Source organism: Lactuca serriola, chromosome 2 (genome assembly GCF_051521515.1).
Source record: "Lactuca serriola cultivar US96UC23 chromosome 2, Lser_US96UC23_V15, whole genome shotgun sequence".
NCBI classification, from domain to species: Eukaryota; Viridiplantae; Streptophyta; class Magnoliopsida; order Asterales; family Asteraceae; genus Lactuca; species Lactuca serriola.
Genome location: NC_136409.1, coordinates 76,992,861 through 77,003,787, shown reverse-complemented (window position 1 = coordinate 77,003,787; position 10,927 = coordinate 76,992,861). Strand labels below are relative to the sequence as shown.

General features: G+C 31.7%; 1 protein-coding gene across 1 annotated transcript; it reads right to left on the bottom strand.

Moving 5' to 3' along the window:
* Window positions 1–1,707: 1,707 nt before the first annotated feature.
* Window positions 1,708–5,562, bottom strand: LOC145086432 (translocation protein SEC62-like). Its single transcript, XM_079024188.1, has 5 exons — window positions 5,383–5,562; window positions 4,306–4,620; window positions 3,627–3,828; window positions 2,103–2,331; window positions 1,708–2,013 (listed from the first exon to the last, which is right to left on the bottom strand). Exons 1-5 carry the CDS (start codon window positions 5,479–5,481, stop codon window positions 1,815–1,817), a joined length of 1,044 nt encoding a protein of 347 aa, XP_078880314.1. The 5' UTR covers window positions 5,482–5,562; the 3' UTR covers window positions 1,708–1,814.
* Window positions 5,563–10,927: the final 5,365 nt, after the last annotated feature.

The following is a 10,927-nucleotide window of genomic DNA, read 5'->3' as shown; positions in this document are numbered from 1 at the left end:
TTTATTTACTTTGATTCAAGTAAACGAACTTGAATTCAATATAAATTACTATAACAAGTTTTTTTTATAGAGACCGACTATTATTTTTTTTAATCTATTATCAAATTGAAAAATATTATCTTGAATTTAATCTATTGAAATCACATATAGAAATATGATTTAATCTGCAAGTTATATAACAAATTGAAACACTAATTCTCAGTAAACAAGCTAATTTTTTTTTTAATTTTCATTTTTCGTAACAGAAATATAATAGCACTAAAGAAAAAAAAATAAAAAGAAAATAAGTTGGATCGAAATTACAAATATAAACATTACTATTTTATTTATTTGAATAAAAATAAAAAAAATTACAAAAACTATAAATTATCAAAATTGTTATATACTCTAATATATTAATACATTTTATATTTTTTGAAAAATGTTAATAAAAAGATAAAAATACAAAAAAACAAAAAAAAACAAAAACAAAAAAAAACAAATAACTGGAAAACAAATAAGAAAAAAATAAAAAAATAAAAAGATGAAAAAAATAAAATATAATACGAAAAGAAATATGAAAAAACCTAAAAAAAACTCTAATATACTCTATATCCTCCTTAATAAATGAATGTTTTTTGCCACATGTCAATCTCTCATTAGTTTTGACACTTGTCATTTTGTGGTATTTTTGAAATAAATATTATCCACTTGTCAATTTTTGGTTTGTTTCAATTTTTAAAATTAAAGTCATATACTATATATGTAAAGTATTAAATATCATATATATATGATATTAAATTGCAATAAATACATTTCTTCCTTTTTTATTTTAAAATTTCACATTAAAAAATATTTTATGTTTACAATTTAATGTTTAATTTTTTTTTATATCAACCTGTGTAATACACGGGTCTCACACCTAGTATAATTATATACACTAAAAATAGAAAACAAAAGGTAAAAAAGTTTAAAAAAAATTGTTGAAAAATAAAGTTAAAAAATAAAAATAAATATATATATATATATATATATATATATATATATATATATATATATATATATATATATATAGAAAATAAAAAAATATACATATATTAATAAAAGTACCGAAATAAATAAAGTATACAAGAAACGAAAAATAAAGTTAAAAAAGCATGTGGTGTATTTTTTTGCAAACCTCAAAGACTAAATTTGAACTTTTTAGGACTAATTTTGCAAAAAAAGTTATCAAACTTAACCATAAAACGCGTTAAGTGGGTTAGAGTGATAATTATGCGAGAAAGTTGTGACCATAACAATAATAATAAAAAAGTATTAGAGCTTTTTTCAATTACACGTTAAAAATTTAGGGCTTTTATAATATTAGTCCCATATTCACCCTATTCAAATTGAATCAAATTTAAAGTTACTTGCACAACACAGACTAAATATATCAAATATCAATCCATATATATAAAAATTTAGACCATATTTCATGTATACTTACTTAATCATGTAGGTTAAATAACAAACTCAAGTCAAACGAGTAAAAAGTCATCCAAAATGTTGTTCATGTTTATGCATTCCTAAATCATTCCAAAAAACAAAAAAAAAGTAACTTATCATTTTAATAATGTAGTTTACTCGTCAAATTCAATACATGAACTACTTAGAATTTTTTCAAAAGATAGAAAAAAGAAAAAAGCAGATTATTTGCTTTAATCCGACACTATTCAATGTGACCTCTTTCTAAGAATTTGCTTTATTCTCAAAGTTTAATTCATATAAATTCTACACTCTTGATAATATAAATCCAAAATTCATACCCATAACATACCCTTTTTCAAAACCTATTACATTTCTTGGTTAGGAATTTCATGATTGTACATATCTTTGTCATCACCACCATCTGTAAAATTGTTATCAGTTTCAGTTTCAGTGACAGTGACATTAACCTCCTCTGATGGCTTGCCATCCATCATCCCCGACAAAGCCAACCGTGGGTCCCACTCGATGACATCATCAATGATGTTGTAAACCCTCTTCTGATACCTGTGATGGAACAAATACATACATAAGAGGAAGAGTTGAAAGTAGGATGTTGGTATTGTTATATAAAGACGGGAGTTTGGGATGAAGACCTGGCTCTAGCTGCCTCATCGGGTGCATGATGCCTTAAAAGTAAAATGACAAAAATAGCCACGACAGCAAAGAAAAGCCTTGCTGTAAGCTTAGGGTTTTCCTCTTCATCTTTCTTAGGCCAAAATCGGAACAGTTCTCCAAGCGTTGCTTCCTCCGCAAGAATATTGGGAAAAATCCAGATCCGCTTCCCGAGTAAAATCCATCCGGTACCAAATATTAAAGCTCTCACTAAAATTCATTAAAAAAAACAAAAACAAAACAAAATATTAACTAGTCAAATCTCATAAGTCATAACATAACAGACTGGGACTGGGACTGATGTCAATGAGACAAAAAATAACAGTGTCTTGTTCCATCCAAAAAGGTAGTGTCAAAGATATTTAGTCGATTTGGTTTAATGCAGCAAATCAATCTCCACCGGATAATATGCGAAAAATCAATTCAGCAAAATATGAAATGTTTTTAGGGTTAATTTCATAAAAGACCTTATGTTTTGTGTTTTTTTTTTGGATTAAACCTCAACTTTATTTTTTACATGAAACAGACCTTGCATTGTTTTCATTTCTTCCAATCTGGTCCTTTTAGTAATTTTTCAGAGAAAAAAAAAAAAGACAAACTTGGGGATTTTTCTGAAAAAATATAAGGTCTTTTTCATGAAAAAAAATAAAGATGAGGTTTGATCCGGAAAAAAACATAAAAATATAAGGTCTTTTATGAGATTAACCCATGTTTTTATTATCATTATTTGTAAATGGGTAAGTTACATTTTTGGTCCCTGAGTATATCTGATTTTTTGCAATTTTGGTCCTTGTTTGAGGGTTTTTTTAACGTTTTTGGTCCATGTTCCAAGTAAAATGACTATTGCCCTGATTTCTTTTATAAATACTTGTTGTTTACTTTAAATTTGAATGATTATGATATTATTTTGGGCCCACCATCCCCACTCCACCCCTCCCCTCAAAGTACAATAAGAATAACGTAAATGTTAAGTTAAATAAAAAAAATATTTGTGAAAAAATCATAAAAGGGTAATTTAGTCATTTTACTTGAAATAGGCACCAGAAATGTTACAAAAACCTCAAAGGACAAAAACTGAAAGGGAAAACATTTTAGGGACCAAAATTTTCAGAAATCAGCAGTACTCAAGGACCAAAAATGTAATTTTACTCTATAAATATTTGGTTTACATAGATTAAGATATGCAAGTTGTATGTTGAGTATATAACAAGGACACTTTTCAAATAAAAGACATTTTTTTTCAAAAAATCTAAATTTGTAATGGTAGGACAGAAAATCACTCTTGATCTCTTGTCAGTGCAAATGACGTAAATGTCCTTCTCATCCTCATAATCGAAAATAGCCCTCAAAAGCACGTTCAGTGTCCAGTCCTATATATCTTATGTAACAAACACAGCCATACTTTAACGGTTGATATTGCTGAAGCAGTGAAGCCCTAAATTATGTCACATAGAATGACAAAAATAACCCTATTGTTGTTATCAGGAATGATATCATATACTTACCCAAGAGAAGGCAAAGTATAAGGAGTAGTACACCAGCACATGAGTAGAGTATAAGCAGCTTTGCCTGATGAGGGTATATTGGGAATAAGCAGATTGCAAGGGTCAAAACAGGCCACGATAATGACAGAAGTGTTTGCCATAGTGGTCGCTTGTTTACAAATGTCCATGCAAAAAACGCATCATTATCTGAGAACTCCTGATCCTAAAAACAAACAAAACAAAAGATAAAACCTCAAGGGCAGATAAGTAATCTGGTTTATGTAGGATTAATGGTGTCAAGAGTTTAATATAAACTTTTTGAAAAAGTAATATGATCATTAACTTATCTATTTATATCCAAATATTCCTTGCAGATACATAAAAATATATTTATGGTATAGGACATAATCATATCAATTACCTTTCATCAAAAGTAATTTGATATTTTAATATGTTTGTAATCTATTAAACTTAACTTCATTTGCTTTTCTATTCTGTCTGATGTATACTTTGTGTGTCATGTCATTTTTAGTAGAAAGATAAAGAATAGAGATGAAAACTAGGTAGCTTTATTAATAGGAAGAAATGAAAGGAGAATGATGTAATAAACAAGTTAATGAAGTGCATTTCTGTCTTTTGCACATTCAAATCAAAAGAAAAAGTATGAACATGTGACATTAAAGTGATAAAAAGAACTTACAGGATATATCTCTAAATGAGCAGGCCATGTTGACAATTTTCTCTTTCCAGGGCGCACTGTTTTCACCACACGATCACAACGAACCAAAAGATTCTTGTTAAGCAATTTATCTGCAATATCTTCTACTTCTAAATGCCTATCAGACCCTAAAATGTCTTTGAGCTCTGAATGATTTCTCAAAAACCCAACAAAGTCTTTTCCCCTGAAGTATTCAACTCGGGTTTCCTGCAACACAGCCCACCTTGATACCAACTCCTTATGATCTCTCACTTTCTCAGCAAACAATTGAAAAGCATCCTTCTTGTTCGCTTGTTTCTGCATTTCAGTTACATAAATAGATCATAACAAGAATAAGAAAAAGTATATTGTGTATATGTTCATGTTCATGTTCATATTCATGTTCATGTCTCTCTTCTTATGCATAAAGGGTAAGAGGGTGAATCCATGTTTACAACTACATTTTAGGCATCTGTGAACTAGTATCTGTGAGTTGATTTCAGGTTCAGTAAAATTCATTCACCTATCAATTTGATTTGAGTTAAGTCGGATCTTATTGTTTGAACTTGGGTTTTCAAACTCTCGCCATCAAAGGTTTCTTATAATCCAGAGTACATGTTGAATTGGCGTTCGAATCTGTTAGTGTAATTGAATTTTCATAAATACGACGACGCAACGCCGTTTCAGACATCAAGAGCAATCATTCAATCAATAGAACACAGAATCAAAGCTTTATGGCATTGTTAATCTTCAATTAGGATCTCTTTGATATAAAACAAAAGAATTCGATTTTCAGCGAAAAAGAAACAAAGTACCAAAATGAAGAAAACAGAAGCGAATTTAGAAATGTAGAAGGTTACTTGAAGAAAAAAAAAATTGGTAAAATTACACCTACATATGCTGTATAAAATTCAAAACATCATCGCAATTGAGTATTGCTTCCTTCAAAAAACAAAATTACGAAATGCTGAAGAATTGACAAAGATGTGTTCCTTGTATATCCAATTCAACTGATCATATGACAACAATCGGTTACTGTGTTTGCATGTATGGTAGAAACGGAAAGAAGTGATAACTAACCCTAGGAGGAGTATCACTGCCGGAATATCGGTTGCCACCATTTTGTACGGCAGCGGAGGATCGCCGGACCCTCTTCTTATCGGCTCCGGCTTTCTTCATTCCCCTTTCCTTCGATCCGATTTGCTTTCTCCTGGGCCCGACCCTTAAATTGTCACCTACTGCGACTATTAAATATGTCAAGATACACAGCAACACAATATTTTCGTATATTTATAATAACCAAACGATAATGTAATATTTTCATATATAGGGTATAATCCGTGTAATATTTTCGAATAGTTATAATCTGTCAAAATTTTCATATAAGTTTGAATAAAAATTTAAAATCAGATCAAAAAGCAACTTACTTTTCTGATGAATCTTAGATTGCACGTTTGGTCCCTAACTTTTTTTTTTTCACTCGGATTGTCTCTGTAGTTTTATTTTGTTACATTTTTCATCTCTAACATACATAAAGTTAGGGACCAAACGTGCAATTTTGACCAAACTATGGAGACGAAAAATGCAACAAAATCAAACCATAGGAATGATCCGAATGCAAAAAAAATTTAGGGACCAAACGTGCAATTTTGACCAAACCATAGTGACGATTTCAGTAATTTACTCTTAAAATTATTAATCAGTTATTTTAAATAAATTATTAATTAAAAAAAATTGTTATATAAAATTATAATCGTTAATTAAAACAAATACGTGAAATTATATATAAAATTAATTAAAATTTTATAATAAAAGTTTAAAATTATTAGTCAACTATTTTAAATAAATTATTAATTGTATTTTTTAGTTCTATAAAATTATAATTATTGATTGAAATAAATACGTGAAATTATATCACCTTATAATATGTATTAATTTAATTTTAATTTTTATTTTAATGTTATTAATTTGATTTAATTAGAGTAAGAAATTTAAATTTTGAAATTTGAAATGAATAATCAATAGGTTAATAGCATGACATAAAATAAGACGACACATGATAAAAAAAAGAATAAAACTATTTTTTTATTAAAATAGAAAAAATGGAGATAAGGGATAATGATTTGAAAGGGTAATAGACTTTCAACTTTGTTCATATCTAATCATTGAATTTTTTTTTTCTTGCTTGATTTACCCCTTAATTATTTGAAATTGTTCATATTTTACCCTTATGACTGGTTATAACCGGTCATAAGGGTAAAATGTGTACAATTTCAAACAGTCATAAGGGTAAAATGTGAATAATTTCAAATAAGAGTAAATTACACGAATCGTACCTCGTCCATGTGCCACAACGCACGCTTAACCCTTATTTTCAAAAATTAACTTGAACCATCTTTTGTTAGTTTAAAACTAACACGCTTCATCCCTCCGGTCATAAAAAATCACTTTGCCCTTATTTATTTCTTTTTTGATTTATTTATTAATTATTACCTATTAATCTATTACATAAAATTGTTTAATTAAATATATGGTTGCTTTACTGTTTCCATTAACCAAATCCACTGCCACTACCGTCGATCACCACCACCACCACTATTGGGTTCGTTTGTTTGGGCTTGCTGGAAAACATAACCACTACCTCATATGTATATTTGGAAGAGTCACTACTTCCCCCACCTCGTGTTGGCATGGTATACAACTCTCATGTCTGGCTCGCTGGTTTAAGCTTCTTCACCCTCACCAACTTTAGCTTTCATTTCCGGCGAATGAAATGGGTTAATCTAACCTCATCTATCTTAGACGCCTCTTTCCTTGAAACCTTTGTCTCCAAAAAAACTATTTTCCTCAGTCAACTGATTGTGAAGCTCTTCTCTTCGTTCATACCCTCCTCAGAAAGAAATGCAACCCATCATCGAGCATGAACAGACTGTGAAACACGTGTGTATACTTTATAGAGTAATAATTATATTGTATTAACCTATGTGTATACTTTATAGAGTAATAATTATACTTAAAAAATTATGTATTAAAGTATCCTTGTTACACGAGAATATCATAAACTAAGTCTGCCATAGTTTATATGTTTATCAATTTATGAATTCGACTGACCTACCCCGGGTTTAGAGCTTGACTCATAATAAAAGTTTGCATAATGATAGATAAAATTATGAATCTGAGTGGTAGTCAAAGAATTTACACACAAGGAATTTATTCATATATATTAACACATGCGGAGTTACATTTGAAGTTAGGAAAATTTCGACCCTTCTAAGGATCTCCGATACAGAAGTTAAAGAAAAGTAAGACTTTTAGCCGAGTTCCTATTCTATAACAAAATTTTGGGATTTGGAAAGTACTACTTGCGACATAGGTTGCGCTTGGAGCTTGACTCCGTGTCTGATTGCTTTGCTTCCATAAGACGCCTATCGAAGGCGGTTTGTTGTTCCCTTATCTCAAAGAGGGCTGCAATCAGTTGTGCTTGGAATGTGTCGGTTCGGAGTTGGGCTTTATCATGTGCCGTGTCCAGTCGACGGATGTTGGAAGTGTGAACTTGTACCTCCACGTTGACTTCACGAATCCGGTCAGCTTGAACCCCGGATTGATAGGACTGATTGGCTAGTTTGCCCACCATGACTGGGAGTGCTTGGTCGGCTGAACCTCCATCCCTGACGTCATAGAAGTCCCGGCACATACCATAGGGAGGACGTAACCCTTTTTGTTGGCTCCAATGGTGGAGGTGACTTCCCCAAACGGGAGTTGGTACCTGAAAGTTTCTCCTAACTGCGAGAGGTTGAGCGACTGGTGTGTTGATTACTTCTGGTTCTGATTCTGTCCCAGAGTCATCCCCTTCCTCCAACTCTATAGGTTCTTCATCCTCTTCGGGGTCCTCCTCTACCCATCCTCCATTGCCCTGATTCGGGTAGTAGGGATCCTCTGGTGGGTGGAATCCAGCCATTGTGTCTGTGCGAGAATAAAGATATGAGAATTGTCTAGAAATTAATACATGTAACTCTAGACACGTAAGTTAAACTATTGTATTTACCCAAATACTCCTATAGTATTTAAGTTTATATGTTTGATACCAGTGTTATTTTGGTAAGTTTTGACTTGTTGATCACTATAACCATTCCTCGACATACATTTGTCCGATCTCGGATAAATATAGTTGATCAGGCTATATTCGTCCCAAATCCGATTACATATTCTGAGGCCTAGTCGTAGTGTTCAACTTGTCTTGATACTTCTTGTATAGTTCTAACTATGAAAATGACTCGTTGTATGCATTTATTTGTGCTTTTACGACCAAATAATTTAATCTAAATGAAACGCGGTTTAGGTGTAAAAACGTTTTGTCAGAGAATTTTAAATCCCTATGCATTTATAGTTTGTATATCTTATGTGGTTCGATATACTTAGTTCACTATAACAATGCTCTGATACCAATCTGTCACACCCACAAACCAGAACGGCGGAATCGTTCGAGGGTGGATGACTTCATGTAGTATCGTAACAGTTGAATACATAGTAAAGAAAGTAAACACAACCATCATATATATAATTTAAGAGTTACATTGTTGGATGATACTTGTTTCAAAAACAAATTACAATATGATGGAAAAATGAGTTTAAAACTGATGCCTTAGCATCACTTCTCCAAAAGCTGAAGTTTACCTGTATTACTGAATCCCTGAGAAATACAAGTAGATTTGAAAGAGTAGATCATCATTTAAGCTGGTGAGTTCATAAGTATTTAATGTCAGTGTTTGTATAAATTTGAATAAATTTGTTTGTAGATGTTTGAAAACTCCTAGAAAATCCCATATTTCCTACTAGTATAAAAGTAGTCTTCTACTAAGACCCGACTGTTTCTAACGTTGTTTCTAAAATTCCAATATTTTTCCAGAAGTGTATGGTAGTTAGAAAAAGTTCCAAAAACTATTATGCAATAGTGTTTTTCATGCCTAGAATAGTAGATTTATGCATGTACAAAAAAAAATCGCTAAGACATTGGTTAACCCCGTAAATCAACGTGTTTTTAATACTCCATGTGAGTTTTATAACCATACTATTGACCCAGACTGCCTGTAACAACGTTCTTCAGGCATTGGAATGTTATTACGTTTGTCACCCTAGACCTGCCGGTCTAAATGTAGCTAACAGTTTAGGTACGGGATTGTCAATCCAGTATAGATCTATACATAAGTATCACGCTCTCCCTACAAGAGATTATGGTATATAATACATGACTTTAACTGCATACTCGAAAGTACATGAAGCTGAACGTCTCACAAAACTTAGTATCAAATAGATTTACGTATGAAAAGTTCATTTGTTCTTGTATATGAAAGTATTTCCTTGATGTAGTACTTATAGTATGTAAAATCTCTTGAATATCTAGTAAACTATACCTATTATAGTTTTTCTCAAATGCATGATTCGTTGTATGATAAACCCTAATGCGGTATCAACTTGGTATGTAGGTATAACATTTGTAATAACACTATTGAACATTTACACACCAAAATATAAATAATGATATTTGTATAACAAAATGTTTTTACTCTTAAAGGACAAAATGTTATTGAATAGGTGTTTCATGCGAATGTTTTCATATGATAGTTATGAATCACATATGATTTGTTATATAAAGATAAGTGTAGTAAAAGCTTAATGTTTTCCACACGAGAGTAACCGTGTGTTTACTTGTATTCTCCCCATTTGAAAGTGTATAAAAGCATTTATAAAGTATTTAAAAACGTAGTTGTAGGGGTATGAACTCACTTGATAGATAGAAGAAGGTGAAACGAAAACTGAGCAGAACTTCGACTAGGGAAAGTTGGATTTATCGAGATTCTCGGGAATCTCGGGAGTCTCGAGAGTGAAAAACCTTCCTTCGGAACTTGGGTATGAAAACCGGGGCTTCGGGATGGCTTCGGTGGGTTTAAACGCAGAGCTTCGGCACGAGAGAGAGAAGAAATGAGCAATGGAACCCAACACCTTCGACTGCTATTTATAGCCCTATATTGGGCGCCACGTCGTGGTGAGGGATTCTATCCTCTTCCGTTGACGAGACGTTTTCTGACGAACTTGGCACCCATCAGTCACAATACCACGTCGTGGCTTCTTCACCACGTCGTGACAGCCTCAGATTTTGTGTCGAAAACTTGTAAAATTCGTAACTTCCGCGTACGAGCTCCATTTTTAGCGTTCTTTATATCCACGCGTAGGTGAGATTATGCTCTACAACTCTTGTTTAGACTCCGTCGGCAAATTTTGACTTTATTTTATTTTTATTTATTTTTAATGGGCCGGGACACGAAAAGTACGTTAAAAATCCATAACTTCTTCATGTAAGGTCCGTTCTCGTCAGACTTTATACCGTTGTGCTACTATTGTTGAGATCTCCGATTCTCATTTAGGTTGTATCGGCTAAAAATCTCTCGATCTCTATTTCGAGTATTTTAGTTGTCTGCTGCTATATTCGGAACTTAGAAAAATCATAACTTTCTCATAAGAAGTCAGATTTGGACGTTCTTTTTATATACGCATATGGTTTAATGATATCTACAACTTTCATTTAGATACTTAAGGCTAAATATAATTGTATTGAAACTTCGCGTTT